The sequence below is a fragment of the Drosophila mojavensis genome, unplaced genomic scaffold, assembly GCF_018153725.1.
Source record: "Drosophila mojavensis isolate 15081-1352.22 unplaced genomic scaffold, ASM1815372v1 contig_231, whole genome shotgun sequence".
Classification (NCBI taxonomy): Eukaryota; Metazoa; Arthropoda; class Insecta; order Diptera; family Drosophilidae; genus Drosophila; species Drosophila mojavensis.
In genome coordinates, this window is record NW_025318772.1 from 6,741,273 (window position 1) to 6,763,983 (window position 22,711).

General features: G+C 38.1%; 4 protein-coding genes across 4 annotated transcripts in view; all 4 read left to right on the forward strand.

The window, feature by feature from the left end:
- The first annotated feature begins 592 nt into the window (after positions 1–592).
- Positions 593–1,242, forward strand: LOC6575193 (sarcocystatin-A). Its single transcript, XM_002001173.4, has 3 exons — positions 593–721; positions 782–888; positions 949–1,242. Exons 1-3 carry the CDS (start codon positions 662–664, stop codon positions 1,139–1,141), a joined length of 360 nt encoding a protein of 119 aa, XP_002001209.2. The 5' UTR covers positions 593–661; the 3' UTR covers positions 1,142–1,242.
- A 2,989-nt stretch (positions 1,243–4,231) lies between these two features.
- On the forward strand, positions 4,232–4,802 carry LOC6575194 (dual specificity protein kinase shkD). Its single transcript, XM_032733873.2, has one exon. It carries the CDS (start codon positions 4,290–4,292, stop codon positions 4,731–4,733), a length of 444 nt encoding a protein of 147 aa, XP_032589764.1. The 5' UTR covers positions 4,232–4,289; the 3' UTR covers positions 4,734–4,802.
- Positions 4,803–5,729: 927 nt separating this feature from the next.
- Positions 5,730–6,739, forward strand: LOC6575195. Its single transcript, XM_002001175.4, has 4 exons — positions 5,730–5,841; positions 5,903–5,941; positions 6,001–6,089; positions 6,168–6,739. Exons 1-4 carry the CDS (start codon positions 5,749–5,751, stop codon positions 6,535–6,537), a joined length of 591 nt encoding a protein of 196 aa, XP_002001211.2. The 5' UTR covers positions 5,730–5,748; the 3' UTR covers positions 6,538–6,739.
- A 716-nt stretch (positions 6,740–7,455) lies between these two features.
- Positions 7,456–22,711, forward strand: part of LOC6575197 (cGMP-specific 3',5'-cyclic phosphodiesterase) — a 71,990-nt gene continuing 56,734 nt past the window's right edge. The window contains exon 1 of the mRNA XM_032728524.2: positions 7,456–8,311. The gene's annotated coding sequence lies outside the window, so the exon portion shown is untranslated. The remainder of the gene's footprint in view (positions 8,312–22,711) is intronic.

Here is a 22,711-nt window from a genome sequence, read left to right on the forward strand (position 1 = left end):
TGCGATATAAAGTGCCAAAGATGGTAGATCGGCAAATACTAGATCGTATATCCCAGCAAAGCCACTATTACAAGTGGCTATACATGATCGTGAATATATAGGTTATATATCGCTCACAGTGTTAGAGCCTCAGTCCCAAAGTTTTTACTATATTCTATTTTATTAACACTTGACATAACATTACATAACTGAGGTACTTGGCTGCGTGGCTTATATGTAAAAACCATATAGCATATAGAACAGAATATATGTATTTATATATAGAAAAAAAAAAAAAAAAAATATATATATATATATATATATATATATATATATAGTCTTTGCTAATTGATTATAAATGATTTAATTATTTGTTTGGCTTTAAGTTCAACTGATTATTCTCTGACTTAATTACCAAAAAAATTATTTCAAATATGTGAATGTACAGCCATTTGTATATACTTGAATGTATATATTTATATAAAAAAAAAAAAAGGGTGAAGAATTTTTTCTGGCTTACTTTCTTAGATCGATTTGCTCAGTGCGAGGCAAGTATTCACGCACATACGCAGGTCAGAGTAATACATTAAAGATCAGCTATAAAAACCGACTGAGATGAGTGTTAAACATTCAGTCTGGAATCGTGCTTGGCAGGAAGTTGAAAAAAAAATTAATAAATAGAATGCTCACAATGAAAAGAATTTTTGTTCTCGGCTTGGCCTTGACAATTGTTTCGGCTACCGTAAGTTAATAATATTAAGTGTTTGGAAAAATATATAAATATATAAATGCATTTCTATAGATTCCTGGCGGGGTAACTGAGCTCTCTGGCGCTGATCTGAAGGAAGCCGAAGACACCCTAAACAATTCTCTGTCCAAATTGGCAAGCGGCGATGGACCCAACTATAAGTAAGTGTTCAGGCACTATTAGCTTGACAAATTTGTAAAAATGAATGAATATTTGCTTAGATTGAGCAAAATCATCAAGGTAACGCGCCAAGTTGTTGCGGGCTACAGATACGTCTACGATGTGGAGCTGATTGAGGGCAGCAAGACGAAGGTGTGCAATGTGGTGATCTGGTCCCAGCCCTGGCTCGAGAACGGAATCGAAGTGACCTTTAACTGCCCTGACGGCCAAGTTGTCAGGAAGCACAGTGCCTAAGCTGCTTGGCTCTATCTCTGTACGTGAGCCATAATCAATTTGATCATATATCAGCTTTGCAATAAATACAGAGTAAAAGTAGAGTCTTCTGCTAAAGGGAATTTCATGTATTGGAGTTCATTGGGTCGTTTAATTATGCCATACATAAATATTTCAAGCCAAGTAAAAGTGACTATGAGAAGAACTTCTATTCAAGAAGGAGCACATACACACACACATACACGCACATCCATAGGCTCCAATAGTCGAAAACTTTGTGGTGGGAAGGTTGAGCATTTCAGGCCGGCATTCAATAATAAAAATCAAAAGTCTAGCCGGTAACTCTTATCGGTTCGGGCTAAATCAACTCGACTGCCTGTTACATTCACTTTAACAAACACAATATACCCTTATAAAGTTGCAGGATACAAAAAACCATGGTTTTATCCTCAATATATTCTCAGCGTATTACAGTTATAATGTTTTTTTTTAAGCAGGCAGATAGAGTCAACGCTTAGGACCCAAATTGAATCTCAATAGGTCAGACAGACAGGTGAGCAGAGCTTTATCAACTCGAAACTAAATCAGTTAGATTCTCTCTGTAATTAAAGTAATTAATCTTCAAGAGAGGGGCACAGAACTCAGAATATGGCCGAGACGTGCCTCTCGAATGCCGCAGGGTACTCCCACTTTTCTGAATCTCCATTTGCATGTTCAATGATTAAAACATTTCGTTATATATATTTTGTTGGTCTTAATACCATTTTTTATTTGCGTTTAATTAGACAAGTTTGAAATATTGTAAACAGAAATTTAAGTTTTAAGTTAATTATTATTGTTTATATCCCGAACCGGTTCGTATTAAAAGTCGGCTAGCTGTCTCGGCCTAAAGTTGAGTTTAAATAATTAAAATATTTGCACATCGTGAAGGCCAAGGGGATGACGTTTTTTTTTTACGAAAAATACAAACAAGTTCACAGACGTAATTCACTGAAGTATAAACTGTAAAACTGAATAAATATTAAGATTTAAATATTGTCAGATTTAATGCCGGTTTTTGTTCTACATTGAAATTATCATAATTTTACTATATTTAATATAAGTATAGATTTCTATAGACCTATTTTTGTATTGTGAGCCAACGAGTTTATGTAGACAATAGAAACAATTAAATATAGTATAATTTCTTAAAGACTATTGAAATTCGATTTTGAATTTGATTGTGATCTGTGATTGATTGTGAATCTGATTTTAATGGGCTTCTCCTCTTTTGTTCATTTTAATTGCCAATGTAACTACAGCATGATGAATATACCAAGACAATTTCACAGAAAATTGTGTTAAAATGTCGTGTAAGCAACTCAAATACCTTATCAGCAAAGATAGGTATAGGAATCTATCTTCAGACCTCTTCTGCCTGTATTTCAATATGTTCGTTTTTTTTTTTGTTTTCTGCCAATGCAAGATCGTAGCCAAAATAAGTAGCACGACGCGATAGCATTTAGGAAAATGCAGGTAGGTAAACAAAGGTGCACAAGCAGGTAAGAACTAAATTATTTGTTTCAAGTTTGATAATTTTCCAAAGAATTTATTTATTTGAAATAATAGTAGTACCAAGAGACGTATAAAAACATATGCACTTATTATTGATTTAAAAGAAGAATTATTTAGACAAGATGAATACGTACGCATAAAGAATTGATAGAAATTAGCAGACAACTGATTTGTCAGTTTTTATCTACTGTGTTTAAGAATGAAAGTAAGGCCTGTAACGAGGCTAAGTAAGTGATTGTTGTTCTGTTATATATATATATATATATATATATATATATATATATATATATTAACTAAAATGATTTAATTAATTGTTCTTTTCTTTCTTTCTCATGAATGAACATAAATATTTTATGATATCTGTAGCATTTCCACATTAATGTATAAACCTAAGCATATTGAATGTCAGCCGAAAGCTGACTGCTATGAAACGTGAAGGTGAAATGTATAGAATTTATTGTAGTCTAACATCAGGCGCGAGTTTTTAAATTCTTTGGCTAATGCCTTCATTATCTAATATACATATACTTTGTTTTATGATATTAGTTGCGTATTAAATTATATAAATTTTTATAAATGTTGGCGAAAAGAAAGTCTAGAGAATTTCTAATATATATTAAATATATCAAAAAGTCTATAAATTTCTTGTGAATTATATGTGTCTCATTTATATTAAAGTGGGTCAGATCTAATAAATACTTTTACAGCTAAATATTTGAGTTTGATGTAGATCATATTTCTAAAAAAAAAAATCAACAATCTTAAAGTAATATTACTGTACACTTTAAATGATATATTAATATAAGATAAGCAATAAATCAGATACTTGACTTTTAATATTATTATTTATATTGTCCTACCTATTATGCTCTAGATGAAGTACAATTCTAGTAAATTCTATAAAAAGTTATCTTATGCTGCCCGCCTCGATTCGAATATGACGCATGGAAAATATTCTACTTCAAATCATTAATTGAAGTTGGCATGATCTTAAAGCCTTGACTGCAGTATTTGTTGTTGTTAGCAAATTCCTATGGTAAATTTCAATGCCCGTCGGCTCCAGAGAAAACACGGACTGAAGCAAAAGATTTGTATTCCACTTTAACTTTGATATTGATAAACAAGACAAGACATGAAAAAATAAAAATAAAAAGTTTATTTAACCCAGTTGAGACTTTTAAGTATTTAACAACATTCGAAGCTAATATTGATGGACGGAAAAACAAAAAGAAGATCGCACAAAGCCAATATATATTCACTCAAACTCATATTCACTCATACAAAATATATGCTTAAATTAAATATCATGAACAAATAAAATAAAATGAATTCTTAAATTCAATTTATTTATTTTTATGTATTCAAGGCAAACAAATTTAATTTGTATGTACTTTAAATTTTGGAATTTCTTCATTAATGAAATTATCGAAGGTGAACTTGGATGTTCATTGACTGCTGGTATTTGAGTAAAATTTGACATTCACCCCAAGAATTGAAAAACATCTGCGCAAATTTGCAAATAGTTGGCCGATGTTTTTGGTATATAAGAGCGACATATCCACTTGAAATTGTATCAAATTCAACAACGATTTTGCATTGCTAACAATCCCTTGAGATGCGTGCGGCTACATTTGTCCTGAGCTTCGCCATTTTGGCTTGTTTCGTTGTGCGGCGCAGCGAGGCGGTGGCCTGTACATCCCTTGATCCTGATGTACCCGCTGGTTGCACCAATTGCGCATTGCCAGCTAATGCCAACCATGCTGACTGCGCAACAACAACGGCGGAAACAACAACAGCGGCGGCAACAACAACTCTAGCGTCGACCGGAACTGGAACTGGAAATCGCAACGGAGCGCGAACTGTGTTCATCAGGAATCTAAGGTATACAAATGTGCGACGCATTCGACGAAATAACAACGCCAACAACAATGCCAACAACAACAACGCGAACCGGCCTCAGAACATTCTGTATAGACGTGGAAACGCAAGGCGTGGATATGTAAGGCGTGGTAACGTGCGACGTGGAAACGTCCCCAACGTGCGTGTGATCAGAGTGTAAGCCGATAAAACAGCATAAATTGTACGATCGCTTTATGAATTTATTGACAAATAAATATTAAAAAAAATGTTTGCATAAAAATTTCAGTTTTTCCATATTTTATCTTTTTTTTTTTTTTTTTTTTTTTTTATATCCTGAACTCATTGAAAACGGAAAAACATAATGTATATAGCAAGGCAACGAGCTAACGTGATCTAGCCATGACCGTTCGTTCGTTTGTCCGAATCACCACAGTGATTTCTATATGTGACGAATTTATCATTTTTTCCACCAACTCATTTATAATAATCGATAATTGGACTTTGTTTTTCAGACAAAGACAGAGAGGCAGAGAGAGAGAGAGAGAGAGAGAGATAGAGAGAGAGAGAGAGTGAGAGAGAGCGAGAGGGGTAGAGCGAAAGAGACAGAGACAATGAGAGATCGATGAATGAAGAAAGAGTCAAAGAGGTAGTGTGAGTGAGACACATTGCTTCTATCGAATTTTATATCTATTTCACTATTTTCAGATTTTTATTTTCTCTCGCTCTCACACTTTCCGGGACCTTCTACTACAAATCAATCAGAAAGTTTGATTTAATGAAAGAAAGTTGAATATCTTTTGAGCTATATATACACATACGTTTTTATGCTAAAGTAATGAAAGACATTTTAATAGCTATGCATCGTTAGTAAATTGTTTATGAACAGTTTTTAAATATGCAGGTGATTTTAATGCAAATAGGTCAATACATCAATCGAAACTCTTGTTCAATCTTTCTAGATTTTCACTCGTGTATATACAAAAATTCAAAAATATTTTATTTTAAATTTTGTATTGCTTACATTATTGTTGACTCTCTAAAAATGAGCATTGGAATTTATATACAAAAGTTCTATGGCTCGACAGTCAGGCTTACAATTTAGCGTGAGAGTTTCCAATGAATGAACTTTTGTATCTTTGTATTATATTAATTATTATGACGTCACTGGTATGTATTATAAAGTTAAGCAGAGACAAAGCCAGTCGCAGCGTTTCATGCAATTCAGTTGGAGTTGGAGCCGATCTCTGAGCGGTACAGCCATGGAAATTTATCGCTACTTAACAATTGTGTTGCTTGCACAGCAAACGGTAAGTATAAAATACAAATATATATTATATATTTATAATATACAATTAATTCTGTTTACAGCTATCGATTTGTATACCGCCCAACCACTGCATCGAGGACGTAAGTATTCAGTGTTTATTTTCAGTAGAGCTCTCCCTCCTAATTATATTCCTCTGCAGATGGACTATAGCGACGCAAAGGAGCTATACAGTTATGTACTTTCGAAATACGCAGAGCTGCAAATGAAAATTAGCGGCGAGCCATTGGGGTAAGTTTCGAGCAGTTAGTGAACAACAAAAAATGATGAAGTTCGCGGTGAAAGTTTTGACTATTTTGTTGAGCGCAGATTGCATGGCAAAGTTGTCACGCACGGCAACATCGAGGAGCAGCATATAGTGTTCCAGCTGATGGACAATACGCCGCACGACGTCATCCAGAGCTGCGTGTTTGTGGTTACCAAAGCGCCCGATGAGTGCGAGTCGATTGTGACCGTCTGCAATACATTTTTGGGACGCACTCCGCGGCCGTTACTGGAGCGCAAGCCACTGACGGTATGTGAGGATGGCGTGCGCGAGGCGGAAGTGGAAATGGAGGTGGAAGTGGAACCGGAACGCGAACCGGAAGCCGAGGACACTGACGACGCCAATGAGGGTAAAGAAGCAACGCCAGCCACAGCGTCGGACGTCGACGTGACCAGCGACAGTGAGCTCATCTAGCCTGGCTGGGGATTTGGCCTAATGTGCTGTAATTCGTATTTGAAAAAGAATTGATTAAAGGAGCTTGAGCTTGAAATGATGTGTCTAAAATAATAATTAGTAAAATCGAAGCTCAATTTAAATAATTTCTATGTATAGGCGCGTAGGCATTATGAATTATAAGTAATATTATATTTATCTAAACATATATGCCACAGCATAAAATCACATTTATAATTGAATTTCATATATTTATATAATTAATATTAATTTTCTTATTATTATTATATTTTAATTTGGATTTATTCTATATGACAATTTTGTCTGTAATACAAACAGGATTATCTTTGCTCAAGATCACAGCTTTTAATTTCAGTACTTCTCTTAAAGGAAGAGCACAAACTCAGCCAAAGCCTTGAAGTTCAACAATAGCCCAACGCCTGCCCACAAAAATGGCGTCTGCGCATCAGACACTGTCATAGAGAATGCTCTTAATTTGAAGACACAGTGGTCTGATAAGCATCTATGCGAATCGAAACTTCAGAAAGTGAACTATGGCTAACAAGCAGTACTCTGCATAAAATTCACTATTTCGTATAGTGTTTAATACATTTTAATGTTACCTTAATAGTTAAAATATAAAAGCATTAAATAATGTCTAAATATTTACTAAAGTTCATTTGTCATCTATTGAAATTTCACCAAGCTACTGACAACTTGGCGCCACTGTAGCTTTTATTGTCAACACCCACAGGCACCTTGAAAGAGCGCGAGAGAGCGCATTAAAGCAGCGGCTTGTGCCAAATAACCGTAAACAAAACGTAGCACATGCTAACGCTGACGCTGGCGTCGACGCTAACGCCAAAGCAGACGCTTTGTCTGCGCTGCGAGCGCTGCTGCTGCTGCTGGTTCGCCCTATCAGTTGATGTCTGGCGCCAAAGCGAACTGGAGCAACGGCAAGACGGCAATAGTAGCGCTCAGAGCTTATAAGCTGCAGAGCACGATTACACTGGGAGAGAGAGCGAACGAGAGAACAAAAGCTAGCAAAAGCAAAACAAGAGAGTGAGCGAAAGAGAGAGTATGTGTGCCCAAGCGTCAACGCGCCAACGTGAGGCAGCTAGACAGAGAGAGGGAGAGCCAGAGAGAGCGCAGCCATTTGGGTACGCTGTAATTTAGCTAGGCCCGCACAGAATTTTTCGGTCGCACACATCGTGCTCAGTGCTCAACTTGACGTCGTGCTGTGAAAAAGTCGAAAAGCCGGAAGTTGAGCAATTCTGTGACAGCGCTCATCCACCCACCGCTCTCGCCAGCTGCTCGAGCATTAGGCTGCCGCAAACACTACGTATGCGGAATTGCCGCCGGTTGTAAAACAAACGGTGCAAACAGTTTTGCATAATATGTACAGCAAATACAAACAGCAAACAAAGGCGACTGCCCAAGAATTAGTGTATGAATCTAATCAACAATTCAGTGTTTTCATAAAAAATTAAAAAAAAAAAGCAAACGGAAGAAACCATAAACAAATGCTTGTCAAGTGCAGTGCAAAGCGATTTGTCGCATTTTTCTAATTCACATTCACCCGCGTCGTTTGTGTTATCAGCCTGTGAACAACAACAGCAGCAACAAGAACGGAGACGAGCAGCACAAAAGCACTAGCAAACAAAAGGAAAACAACGACAACAAAAACAAAAACAAATGCTTGCATTCGCGGCGAAATGTAACTGCATTTCAAAATTGTCGCCAACGCCGCTGTCGACGCACATGTGTATGCGTGCATGTGTATGTGTGTTTATAGGTGAGTAGCTTTTGTCATTATGCGTGCGTGTGTGTGTGTCTGTGTTTGTTTATACCAACAGCTAAGCTCAGCTGTAGCCGTAGCTTTAGCTGTGTTTGTGGCTTTTGCGTAAACAAAGCAACCAAACCCAACAACAAGAAAAACACGAAGAGAAATACAAATAAATTAAACACAAACACTCGACTCGAAAAAAAGGAAGCAGAACCCCTCCTCTAATGGGAAAATTCTAATATTTTACCCTTGAATGCAAATGTTGTGTGTGGTTTGGCAAGGGGCGGAAGATGAGGGGCGGGATACGAGAGACTCTTTGGGGCTGGCTGCCTCCTAAAAGCTTTTTACTTTTGAGCCACATTTTTCGCCTTAAATTTCATGAATATAAATAAAACGCAGCGGCTTCTTTCTCTGACGCGTAACGTAAATTACTTCAAAATTTGTTTTCACACAGCTTAATTTTTTTTTCGTCGTCACTTGGCGCGCTTTTCTCTCTCTTTCTGGCTTGCTTGCCTTGTTGCCCTTTTGGAGACTCGCCAAACGGTCGAACGACCGTCCCCCAGGCTGACGGTGAGTCAAGTCAGTCCGTTAGTCAAATCCATTAGGTTTTTGTTGCTGTTTTACTTCTGGCTTTTTTTTTTTTTTTTTTTGTTTATGAGCAGAACGTTGCCCCATGTCACTGTCTGGCTGAATAACAGATCTCTTAAAAACAGTATATACGTGTTTTCCACTTTGTTTTTCCACTTTGACTTTATTTTTAAGGATTTTAGGCTGTCGCAGAACTTGTTGACCCATTTATGTGCTATTTGTAATTTGTTATTTGCCAAAGACTTTATTTAATTCCCAAATTACTTTTTTTTTTGTTGTTTATTCTTTCATTCACTTTTTTTTTTTTTTCTGGGTTATAACAAATTGGTTTCACTTTTGTTTTCTTAATCCCTTTGGCTCTGATGGACTCCACAAACATTAAAATCGTACAGATTACAAGCTTTATTCGAACAATAACTCAATTTTCAAGCCATGCCCATATGACTTTGGTTCACTATATTTGGTTAGGGCCTGGGCCTTAACAATTTGCCAAGTGTTTTAGCACTTGAAAGGGTTTCGGGCAAGGTATTACAGTTCTTAAAGAGTGCCTACTCAGTCTCTCTCTGTGTGTGTGTGTGTGTGTTTGTGGGGTCTAAATAGGACTCATCGATTCTTTCATTTTTTTAATACACTTTTATTAACGTTTCCTTTTTAGTGTCTGTTGTGCGTGCTTTTCGCAGGACCCGGCGCGTGTTTCTGTCCTTTTTGCCCGCTGTCCCTAAGCACACTTACACACTTACACACACACACATAGATATATACGTCAGTGTGTCTAGTCCACGACCTAAACGCTGAACTGGCCTGACGTTCATTGGCTTTGTGCGGTCCGCAGGCGGATATTTGTTTTTGTTATTGTTCCTGCATTCTCAGCAGCGCCATTTGGCCCGAGTTGCGTATCCGCTGCCGCTGCCGCTGCCTCTATCTTTGCCTCTGTCGCTGCCACTGCCTCTGTCGCTGCCACTGCCTCTGTCGCTGCCTCTGCCTCTGCCTCTGCCTCTGCCATCATTGGCCATAAAATGGTGTCTCTGCGCACATTTCGCTAGTCGCATTCACATCTGTGACAGGCTTTCGCCTAGTTTAACCTTGCCTTGCTTTGCCTTGCGCCTCGCTTCTGATTTTATGGCACACACACACACCGCGAACACCCTGTGCACCCTTCGGCCTCCCTTCAGCTGCTTGCCAGACACATGAGCACATTTTCGCAATTTTATTTTGTTCCACATTTTCTTGGGCATTCCTCTGTGCCCTGGATTTTTGGCCCACATTTTGTTTTTGTTTTGTGCCTTCTGCGTTGTCGCTTTTCTCGTTCGTCTGCCTTAGCCAACTTCATTTAATCAGCAATTCATTTATTAAAACGCCTCGCTTTTACTGCAAAGCCCATTTTGATTGACCTTGAAGCGCTTTCTTTCCTTCTCATTCGGGTTTATTGATTCAGTTAGGCGGGCAACGCGGCTTGGCGCTGCATGCTGATCAAATTGTCGCTAATTTGCTGTCGTGTTGCCAAATTATTGCCTCAAATAAATTTACGTCCATTTAATTCCTTTTATCGCAGAGCTGGCGATAAAATAATACAATTAATTAAGTTAAATGCTAAAAGCTTCAAATGCCTGTCATTACATGCCTATAATACATAGCCTGCCTGCAAGTTAATATCACAATTTATTAATAAAAACAACAAAATTCTAGATATATATTTAAATAATGCAAGAGTTTATCAAAGATTAGTTTGTTGAAATCCTGTTTTCCATATCTGATAGTACAGACTAATAAAATGAATTGATATTTAATTCAGCTCTGCAGCTTGTCAGATTACGTATACGCGCCGTGCGCCAGCTTTAACAAGCAATCGCCGCCGTTGAGCATTACTCATAAAAAATAGACGAAATCGCAACTGAGAAGCAGAGCTATACTATTAATATTGACCCGAGACTCTGAGAAACTTTGGCCGAATAGCAGAGCAGTTGAAAGATATTGCGAAAGTCGAAAGGCTGTCGTCATATCCTTGGCCAGGAAACAACCTGGACGATGCACAGCAGCCGCCGTCTGACTTTTCGTTGCCACATTTCAGTCTCTATTTTTATGTTTTTTTATTACTTTTTTATCTTATTTGGTTTCTCTTCTCCTCTTTTTGTGCACTTTTAAGTTTCGTGTTATTCCAACGCGAAAAACTTCATCTTTGCCCGTTTTGCTTGGCGCTTATCCATCTTACCCCATTTTAGCCGTGTTTTTCTCGCCGCTCTTGTTCGATACTTTTCTAAAGAGCTGCTGCCACATTTTGTTGGCTTGCGCTTTTATGTACGGGTCCCGGCTGGCTTTTTACTTAGCTGCTGCCTTTCACTTGCCCAACAATTGAGCTCCACCGAACTCTCAAATACCCGACTTGAATATACCTAGACCGAGACCAGCTATGAGTTTCTTCAGCAAGCTGAGTTAATAATGGCAAAGTGCTTTTCAGTGAGATTGAAAACTCTTCAGATATAATGTCACGTTTTATTTCCAGACTGCTTTGCAAAGAAATATGCATTCCAATTTGAGCTCAAGGATTATTTTATGGGTTGTTAGGGAGCATATATATATATATATATTTTTCTTTTTTTTTTTCTTTTTATTATACCCTAACCTATTGAATGTAAGAAATTAGGAAAATGTTTTTTTATTTTTTTTTTATTTTTGTTTTTTTAATTTAAATTAAATGGAAAAAGTTTGCAATTTCTATTAAAGGTGTGGCTATTATATATATTTCAGAGGTAGAATAGGTAGAGCTTGGGTTAATGATATTCTGTTAAGAATTCGATATAAGTTTGTTTTTAAATTATAGAAAATAAATCAATTTTGATTACAGCTGAAAAAAATGTGACTATTAAATTATAGACAATTATATATTTTCAATAGAAAACTAAATTATAGAAAATAAATCAATTCAAATAACAGTTGAGGTCTGGGGCAGTTAATTGGTATTCTACAATCAACTAAAAAAGTTGTGCAGCATTCAAATAGTTTGGCATAATTTTATTATTTTATGTTGTTGCACCTCACTTCGAATTATTCTCTGCGGTTGTTTGAGTTCGCTGTGTCGCACATATATTTGTTTTCTGTTACTATTTTTTTGTTTTACTGTTGGTTTTTGCAGCAGGATATCTTTTACGCATTTGCCCTTTGTTGTATTTGCACACGCTCACACGTAGCCTGACCGCGTTTCGCTTTTAATTTTAGTTGTTTTGCTCGTTGGTTTGGTTTTCTCTATTGTTTCTTTTCTTTTTGTTTCTTGTGATTATTCTTTTGCGCTATTTTTAGTGGGCAACATTTATTTTGGTCGCTTCGGTTTTTGTGTTTGTCATTTTGGCCACAATGTTGACCCTTGTCTTGGTGACAGTGCGAAAACAAAAGTGTGCACAATTGAAAGGCTTTGGCAGCTCCGTTTTCGTTCCGTTTTTACATGCGCGCGGAGCTGTCTGTTGTCTTTTGTTGTGTTTCCATATCGATTATATAATCATCGGAGGGCGTCTCTGGCACGTGGACATGCCACGCAATTACATTTACCCATTTACCATACCAAATGCACCAAATGTATACACAATGTGTGTGTCTGTATATGGCTGGCAATTACATTACGTATACGCGCCATATGAGTGAGGCTGAGTAAGGAATATTGCTTTGGAAATGCTTGAGCTGTTGTTTGATTAAGGTCCGGATTAGATAAGACCGTGTAGTCTGAAGTCAAGCGCAAGGCCACGCTCTGATTTTCGTCGGAGCTCAGCAATTCGACTTTATAATTAAATTATTTCAGCAGCAGCATTGCCTCGGCTCAAGCCCCACTCATTGAGTTAATTTGTGACAATTTGTGACTGAGTTGAGCTCTCTCTCTCTCTTTCTCGCTGTCGTTCAGTTGGCCAGTTAATGTTGCTGCCTGGCTGCCTGGCTGACTGTCTGTCTGGCTGGCTTAAGCGAAAGGATTGCTTCTTTTCTGCCTGGCTCGAGCCTCGCAGAATAAACAACATTCATCTACCGCTTTGCTTGCCCGCCTGTTCACCCTCCCCCAGCCTTACCCCATCCCTCTCCCTGCCGCGTTGCTTCCGCTCGGTTCGTTAAATCGTGCGGCCATAAAGAACCAACCCGTTGGCCAGCAACAACAATAGCAACAACAGCAACGTGGACATCGCAGCTCAGTTTTGTTGTGCGCTTTTAATTAACATAATTTGATTTGTTCACAGCAATTTCAACTCGCCTTTTATGCATATAAAATGTACAACAATTTTCCATTATTTAATTTTGTTTTCATTTGCTTGTTCTTCATTTCTTTTCTCTCTTTTTTCGGTAGCCAAGTGAAATTAAATTTGCAACAATTATTAGCTCTTATGCAGTTAAATGAAATTTGGCCAAGACAAGTTTTCAGTTTGACCTACAACTAACTAGATTTGATTCCTTTCAATTCAATCTCCGACTAGTCTCTATGCATGCCAAGCACTCAGCTCTAGGCATTGCTTCAAGCTATTTATCAAACTCGATTGCTTGGGGGCGACTGTGCGAAGTTTTGCAGCGGCTTGAAAAAAGCCCAAGGTTAAACAAGACAATAAGAAGAAGATGTAGAAGAAGAAGTCGGCTTGTTGATCTAATGAGCCACAATATTAATGGAAATCCAAAACCTAAATTGAAATTGTGTTAAAAGTTTTCCAATTCAAAATTATTAAGTGCTTTATGCTTGTTTAACAAGCTGATCAACTATATTAGAGATGGAAGATGAGAGCTGAACAGGTCTCTTTAAGAAGTCATTTAATATATAAAACATATTAATGTATAATATAAAATTCTCTCAGAATTGTAATTAGTCGTCTAGAACAGAAATCAAAATTGTATAGCATTAATATTTAGGCTTCATATTAAAACCAACTTAAACATTTTCAGATGCCAACTTTTCAGGCATAGCATTAGCATGTTTTTATGTATGCTGGAAAGGACTGTAGTTCCTGGCAAACAAACTGGCAGAAAGTTTTTACCATAAAACGAAGTGGAGTAGAGAATTCAGCAAAATGCGAGTTAGTTGAAATTTTGTGAAATGTAAGCAAATTTTTACGCCCGCAAAGAGGCGGGCTACACAAAAGTCGCAGCATGCAAATTTCCGGCTTTTAGTAAGCGCTCACTCACTCTCTCACTCTCTCTTTCTCTCTCTCTCTCTCTGTGTGTGTGGAGCAACAGTGCGTGTCAGAAGTATACGCATTCCAAATAAGTGCTCATGAATGTATGAATATTTGATGGACCAAATGTAACTAAATAACATATATGTGGGCGTGCCTAGCCTAACCTAAATCTACTTGCACTGGGAATAGTTGGGAGCTAGTGCCTAAAAGCCGTGACAATCACATGAGGTACTCACACCCCTGCAGCTATCAGCTATTGCCAAATGCAGAAAATCTAAATGCCATCATATTTAATTTATGTTCACTATGTGCCGAGATGCTGCTCAAGTAAGTTGACTGTAGTTCCATATGGGTCCAGCTGGGCTATTACACGCACACACACACACAGACAGGCACGATTCTGCGAAAAGGACATATGTAAAATGTCAGTCTGTGAGTGTCAGTGTGTGTGTGTGTGCGAGTGTGTTTTTGTGTCGCTCGTGTGTGTTTTGCGGTTTTGCAATCCAAGATGTGGCACCCCAGCATCAGGCTAAGGACACCCCATCCATTGCAGTCGTCCTTAACCGCGGCTGTTGCTCTGCCGGCTGCTTAAGTGCCCGGACTCAACTCAGCTGTGCTGCCTGCTTCCGCTGCTTCTATCTTAATGTGTGCCTCTCTCTCTGTGTGTGTGTGTGTGTGTGTGAGTTTTGTATCTGTGGCAGGCATCGCCGCCCATATAAAAATCCATGTAACATTAGTTCGTTAGCTTTAACCGCCGCAGTTGTCGTTGTCTCTTCACATATTTACATGAGTATTTTGTTTGTTTTAAGGGCCGTTCTTGTCGCTGCGCTTTTGTTTTGTGCCGAGTTTGTGCTCTGGCAGTGAAGTGCCAGTGCTTGAGGTTGCTGCATGACAGACAACCAGACAGACAAACAGACAGGCGGACCGAACGACAGGCAGGCAGATAGACTGTCAGACAGAGCAAGAGAGGTAAAGAGTGAGAGAGAGAGGGAGAGGGGGAGAGAGTGACAGGGGCACATTCACGTTGTTCATGACGGCAACAGCGGCACACAAACTACACGCAAAAAGAGCCATAAACATTTTTGCCAGCACCAAGTTGTGTGCCATGTTCGTATAATTATGCCCCAGCTACTGTCAGGTTGGCAGAACTCTTGACTTCTAACCGTCTCCCCCGTTGCACCTTGCGTACAGTTGACGAACTTTGCCTCTGCTGCAAATGCGAAGCTGCAACAATGCCATGAAAATGCCATGAAAATGACATGAAAATGCCCTAACAAGTGTCAGAACTAATTAATAGCCACCAAAGGGTCTAACTAGATAATGCACTTGCGTTCAACTGGCCGACTATTGAGTTATGCTGTTAGCCAAGTTAACTGAGCTCTAACCTCTCCTGCGGGACTGCTATTATTTTGAGGCTTTGCATTCACATTAAATATTTAACGATTGCCAATTAATTTCATAGTCATTGAGAAACAGTTTCAACCCTTTTAAGGCTGCCACAAAGTCGTTCGGTGGGCAACTCTTTTATGCCGGCCATAAATAAAGCCAATTGATAAATCGTTGTTAACTATTCCAAAAAACTGACTGAGCAATGCTTTGAGACGAGGCTTGGGCTGGCTTGGCCACTCGTGATATCGTCAAACTATAAATTGTGGCATACGCGGCGTGTGAGCAACGCGAGGCGACAATTAAACGAGAAAATGGCCAACATCACGTATACGCCATGTGACACTAGTATTCGTGTTTAATTACAGTTTTTATGGCCCCGCCGGGCAACAAAAATGATTCGCGCCACCAAAAGGGAAAAGGGACCAAACCAAAAAAAAATAAAGGGGGGGGGCAGAAAAAATAGGGAAGGAATAACGAACACAACTCGTACAGCTGGAGATCTAGGCACAAATAGGACATGCGATAAAAATGAAATTAATTACCTGTGCGCCGCAGAGATGGTAAACTATGCAGAGCTACACACGCGCGCGCGTACACGCACACGCCAGGGGCGCTGGGTGCCTTGGAGTATGCAACAAATTTCAGCTGTTGGAAACTTGAAGAACTTGCCGCAGATATCGGAAAGTTGAGCAGAAGCAGAATTGTTGAGCTAAGTCAAGAATGTTGTGGTAAAATAAAACAGACTAAAATAAGAAATTTCTTTATCGAGTTGGTGGCAGGCAACACGCACACACACACACACTGAGTGAGAGAGAGAGATAGAGTCCACGTCCTGGGACAGGCACACGCAATGTGGGCAGCAATAAACGTGTGTATAAATTTCATGAAATGCTCAAATGGCGTCAGCCAAACATTTGAATAGCACGCATGTGCGTGTGGCAAGTGAAATAGTTGTATATACTTGTTTCTTGTTAACGTGCCACACGCTGTCGTTTCTCTTCTTGCTTTTTGTTCTATTTTTTTTTTTTTTTTTTTGTGTTCATTTTTGTTCAGCTTACGTTTCGTTTCGTTATTGGATTCGTTTCGTTGTGTTGCGCTGCTGCTTCAACTGTTTGCTTTTCCATTTACCATTTCACTTTGCGCTTGTTATCGCCACTTCTGGATTCAATCAATCTTTCTTGCAGCCCGCCCCAAAACAAGCTTTCGCACGGCAAGCGGCAAGCCAACACGGGCGCCATTTTATTTGCTCAACCTGCGCTTTCATGTTGCCATCGACATTCAATTTTCGTCTTACACACGCGGCGTATGCGTAATGTATTATTGTTTGATTTTGCGTCGCATCGGGCGTCTTGTGTTGCACAACTGGCCCCAGCATATGTATATGCATATCCTCAGAGCTTCCTTTATCCATCGAGCATTTCCTGTTTGTCTGTCTGTCTCTGTCTCTCTGTCTGTGTGCTTGGCCCACGCTAACCAAACAAAACATTAATCTATTAGCCGCTAATAGATGCTTGATATGTAAATTTACTCGCCATAGGCCACTAAGTGAGCCAACAGAACGATGGATAGCCGCAAATATTTAACCACACTGTGCGTCGGTCGCCAACGACATCCAAGTCCTAGCATATTCCAGCTGTTGCCTCAGGGGAGCAAGCATATACCTGCCTGTGTGTGTAAGTGTGAGTGTATAAATTCTTAGGTGTGTTCCTCCTATTCCCAAATGTTCTTAGTTTACATTTTTCAATTTAGCTGCTTTTGTTCTGCCTGCAAGATTAATCTAAATATGTAACTCGTTGTTTGCGAAAATTCAATTTGGAAATGCTATCCATTATTTAGCTGTAAGATGCTATAGGGAGTGCGCATAGGGAATAGAGTCTTTAGAATCGAGTTTTGGTACTACAGTTGCAAGTAAATGAAAATTAATTTTCCTAGATAAGTTAATTGCTAGGTGAGATAAGAGCGCAGGTCTTAAAAGTTTGCCAGATTTCATATCTAAAGTCTATAGTTTGTTTTAATAGATATTGTTTGAGTTACTCTGAGGCTCGTTGGCGAATGGGAGCTATACCAACTATAAAAATTCTTAATACTTACTATGAATTTCTAAAGACTTTTTAAAGGTTTGATTATATTATCAAAGCTCGATACTAACTTTAATCAATTTTAACAAACTTATAAGGAACATACGTATATTTCTAGTTCCATGATCGGGACTTTCTTTAAGAGAGGGCGGACGAAGGGATAACTGTAAATTGACTTAGTTGTTGTATTTGTGTAAGAAATTATCATGCTTTCCTTTACTGTACAAAATAATTCAATAAAAAGAAAAAGTCTTAAATTTATTTAACATATCTTAATCTAAATCCAGTTTATATAAACCCCCCACAATATATATATATCTGAAAATTGTTTTCCAAAAATCTTGAAGCTTTGCTTTTGATGCTATTGTAAGCCAAGATTTGACCATTCAAATAAACGATTTATGTGCCATAGATTAAGCTGTCTGGCTTCAACATTAAAGAATGCAAACGAGCAGAAAGTAAAAGGCTAATCCACACACACTCACGCACACACACATACATGCCGACAGACGAGAAAATTGGACCCTTTTTCGGGTCTTTATTTTCCGTCTTATATTGAAAATTTCTCGCTTGCGCCTATAAAAGCAATTTCAATTGTAGTTGATAACGTCATCGATACGCATCACATATACATATATGTACATATGTATATATAGATGTCCATATGTATGCACGGCTGTTGGACATGGTCCGTAGGCGAATATATTCGGTAGAGCCGCAACCACAGCCAGGCAGCCGCATGAAAACTTGCCAATGGGTCCAATGGCTGGCGGGCGGCATATAAAAACTCGTAACTTTTGTGGGCAAAAGTAAAGGACAAGGACAATGCCCAATGGTGCTTGCAATATAAGTTATTTTCTTTTTTTTTACCCAATTTTTTCCTTTTTTTTTTACGCAATCAGAGCGTGGTCATAAATATGTAAGGAATTTTAATTCATGTCCAAAAATAATATATGCGTTTCATTTTCGTGAAAAAAGTCAAAAAAGCAATTTGAACTCAGCTTAAAACAGATTTTAAAAGTTTTATTTAGCTGGCTGGCGCGACTGAAGCAGCTGCCGCAATAATGTTGAATATATATATATATATATATATATATATATATATATATATATATATATATATATATATATATATATATATACAGTACCGAGCAAAAATGAGTGAATGTTTCACAATTTTGACTTTCATCACGCATAAAAATTAAACCATACAAGCAAATTAAGATATTGTTTTTTTCAGTTGTTTATTAGTTTGTTCTTAACAAATAGAAAAAGTTGCAACGCTAAATCAGCTAAACTCAATTAATGAAAAATAAAAAACCAAAAAAATCCACATAAACTCAATTTTGCACGTTTCATAATTGCCAATACTTTGGCTCTTCTACTTCTCTTCTCAGCCGAAATCATCCAAATTTCCCCATAACTTAGCTCCTTGGGTATTCTTCATAGTCGTAGATTGAGCATGTAGATTTACCGTTATCTTAGTCCTTTTAATATTCTTATTTGTAAAGCGATTTAAAGCACATTTTCTTTTCGCAACAAATTCAAAATAATTGGTGAAATATAATTTTAAAATGTGGAAAATTTCAGTCGACATTGAAAATAGTGGTGTGTGCCTGACCGGAAAGGGATTTCCTTCGCTTATTATTGCCGAAAAGCTTTGAATCAGCCGAAATTTGACTCCGAAAACTCAAGTCAAAGGTTGCAAAAAACTGTTCTCGGGCTCTGATGCTCGCCTAATGATGTCGAAAATTAAGAAAAACAAGCTGCTAGCACCAAAGGGTGTTTCTCTAGCAATTAATAAAAATGTTAGCAAATGGACTGCTAGAAGAGAAATTCGTGGCTTCGGATATGTATCATTCGTTAAAAAACAAACCTGCATTGTCCGAAAAGAATATGAAGGCGCGTTGCAAGGGATCACAAAACTGGAGCATTTATGATTGGAAACGAGTTGTTTGGTCAGATGAATTAAAATTTAACCGTTTCCAATCAATGGAAAGCAATATTGCTGGTGCAGACCTGGGGAACGCATTCAACGACATCATGTAAAGGAAATCGTCAAACATGGCTGCGGCAGCATTATGGTTTGGAGATGCTTCTCTTGGTAGAACGTTGATCCTCTACATAGAGGAAGGATTATATGAATATTCTTCAAACCCATCTACCCAAATTCACTGATAAATGTGCGTGTCCCCACAGAGAAAGGGTTTTCAACAAGATGGCGATCCAAAACATACTGTAAAGATTATTTAGGAATGGATAGGAAAGCAGAATTTTAAGCTAATTTTCGCTCCATACATATAGAGTCTATATATAAATCCTATCCCGACTTCAATCATATTGAAAATCTGTGTTCAATAGTGAAAAGACGGCTGGGACAGTATGATGCAGCCCCAACGAACATTGACAGCTTATGGGAGCGCGTAGAAGCGGAGTGGAGCCAATTTCCGAAAGAAATGATTCAAAGTTTGGCTGAGAGCATGCCAAAAATAGTCAACCAAATTATTGCTAATAAGGGTTTTGGACTAAATATTAAAAATGTTTAGTTTTTTTAGTTTTTAGTAGTTTTTTTTTTAAACGTGCAAAATTGAGTTTATGTGGATTTTTTCGGTTTTTTTATTTCTAATTTTTTGAATTTTGCTAATTTAGCCTTGCAACTTTTTTGTATTTGTTAAGAATACACTAATGAACAAACACACAAAAAAATTTGTTGATTTGCTGGTATGGTTTAATTTTTATGCGTGATGAAAGTCAAAGTTCTGTAACATTCACTCATTTTTGCTCGGTACTGTATATATATATATATATATATTTTTTTTTTTTTTTTTTTTGTTTTTTGTTTTTTTGTTTCGGTTGTTAACTGAATGTTACAACGTTTTCATTTCAAAATTCGCATGTAGAGACAGACAGAAGGGGAGAAAAATCGATGTTAGAGCTCCAAGGCGCAAGGGAATGACAATTTATGCCGCAATCAATTCAAAAAAGATATTCAACTGATTTGCAGCACGTAGGGCATTTTAATTGAATTTTCGTTATCGGAGCGCGTATAGAATTTCAATATGAATGATTGACTAACAGACAAACTGACGGCCGGACATTGCGTACAGCAATGTGGAGTGTAGTTGGAGGAATGATGGCACAAACTTTGTCAGTTGTGACGAACGTATAATAAATATGCAAAATGCGAACGTTTGAGATAGTCCTCAAAATGCATGAAATACTTTTCTCCCTTACTCTTCTCTCTCTCAGAGGACGCGCGGCTTGAGTTGCCACAAAATTCTCACACGCCCGCAATGATGTGACGGCTGACAGACAGCGTCCTGACATGTGATTGATATGCAGAGTGCGACACTTTGCTTCTGATTGTCTTCTGTGCGTAGAGCGTGTGCCTGTGTTTGCGTGTGTGTGCGTGTGTGTGTGCAACAGGATGTGACAAAGGCACATGGTATAATAAACAAAGAGATATCCTGTAATCAGCATTGCAATGTGTTTCACTAAGGCAACTAAACAATGACAAATTTATCATTAATATTAAATAGCTTTATGGAGTTTTCGGAATATTGAATATCATAAGAGATTTCCTTGGATTTCAAACTATATTAGGATTAGAAAGGAGTAAAGATATTAAACACGAATTTAATTTGTTAAACTTACAATTTGAGGTTTTTGTTAGAAATTTTTATTCATATCAGAACTATGAAACTTGCAATTAAAATCTTTGAATATCCATAAAAGATCTTTCGTTAGTTATAGACAACTAATGTAAATTTAACAGCCGAGCTAAGAGGCAGCATAATTCACGAAGGGTATTCTAAGCACCGTCACTCTTAAGGATCAAAGCTAAAAATTTTAAACTCGCGCACATAATAGCTGTGCTTAAAGCTCCATTGAAGACAGTACTCAATGAAAGCAAGTACTTGGTCACACATCAAAAGACGCGGCATTAACTACTTGATAACACTTAACATACTACTTTGGTCTCTGCCTCTCGCTCTCCTACTTTCTCTCTCTCCGTCTCACGCTTTGTCTGCGTGTGTAACGCCTGGGCGCGAAGTGTGACGATGATATTTAAATTTATGCAAAAATTATGTGGGCAAACTGGATGTAAGTGCCTGCCTACTAACGGCATCAATTAGACACATTATTCGGCTTGGGGCTGGCTTGATTCGATTTAAACAGATTGGCACGAAGCGCTTGCGATTCTCGATTCCGGGAAGTGTTAATTGGTAAACTCGCTTTATATGCCAATTGTAAATATGTTGGCAACCGTTTGGCTGGCATTAGCGCTAAAAACACGAGCTGCTCAATTGGCTCTCTCTCTCTCTGTCTCTCTCTCCCTCTCTGGCTGTCTGCTCATCACATATGAGCGAAAACTAAATGTGTCAATAGTTGTATCAGTAGGCTATATATAATATATGAATTGTTCAAATAGACGCTCGACGGCTCACGCGTCGTATGCGTGACGCAGCAGCAGTCAGCTGTCAGCCGCCATTGATTGTTTACAAATATTCTTGTATCATTTTTTGTAGATTTGAATTGTTGGGCTAAACGACATCAATTTCTGTCAAATATGCAAAATTGAAATGCAAATATATTTTTGCTTTGCTTTGTTTTCAGCACTCGCCCGAAAACTTTGTTCGAGTGTGCGATGAGAATCTCAGTTTGATTTCGAGTGGGTCCTCAGCACCAGCGAACGAGTGTCCATGTGAGTGGCATATGCAAGTGCATAAAATATGCAAAACTTCAGTTTGCCAACAACTCGTTAGCTTTATATGTACATAGATGTACATCTATCGCATATAGTTATCATGCTCATATACCTATATAATATATGCAATATATGTATGCACATACATCTAAAATTGATGGCTTGCTGCAGTTGGCGAATCGTCAACAATGTTTGGGGGAACCTTTGCAGAGGTTGGCTAACGTGGAACACGAATCCGTTTGCTCCTTTTGTGAAATGTTTTATGCCTGTGACATTTTGGCAATTTGTTTGGCTCGTTCAGTCAGCCAGGCACAAATTGCTTTGATGTTTGGCAATGGCTCAAACAAATTTGGACAGCCAGCTCGTTCTAGCTAGCTGTTTTTCTTTCGCGAGTTGTTCTCTCTCTGCTGTTGCTATTGTTGTTGTTGTTGTTGCTGTTGTTGCAGCCACAGCTCTTGGCTTAACGAGTGTGTGCACTGTGCTGTCTGAATATGTACGTGTACATGTACAT

Bases quoted from the DNA above. Each gene is read 5' to 3' on its own strand.
- LOC6575193 (XM_002001173.4), top strand. From the start codon at position 662: ATGCTCACAATGAAAAGAATTTTTGTTCTCGGCTTGGCCTTGACAATT. The intron at 722-781 runs GTAAGTTAATAA...GCATTTCTATAG, and splicing joins TGACAATTGTTTCGGCTACC to ATTCCTGGCGGGGTAACTGA. The intron at 889-948 runs GTAAGTGTTCAG...ATATTTGCTTAG, and splicing joins GGCGATGGACCCAACTATAA to ATTGAGCAAAATCATCAAGG.
- LOC6575194 (XM_032733873.2), top strand. From the start codon at position 4,290: ATGCGTGCGGCTACATTTGTCCTGAGCTTCGCCATTTTGGCTTGTTTC.
- LOC6575195 (XM_002001175.4), top strand. From the start codon at position 5,749: ATGCAATTCAGTTGGAGTTGGAGCCGATCTCTGAGCGGTACAGCCATG. The intron at 5,942-6,000 runs GTAAGTATTCAG...ATTCCTCTGCAG, and splicing joins CCAACCACTGCATCGAGGAC to ATGGACTATAGCGACGCAAA. The intron at 6,090-6,167 runs GTAAGTTTCGAG...TGTTGAGCGCAG, and splicing joins ATTAGCGGCGAGCCATTGGG to ATTGCATGGCAAAGTTGTCA.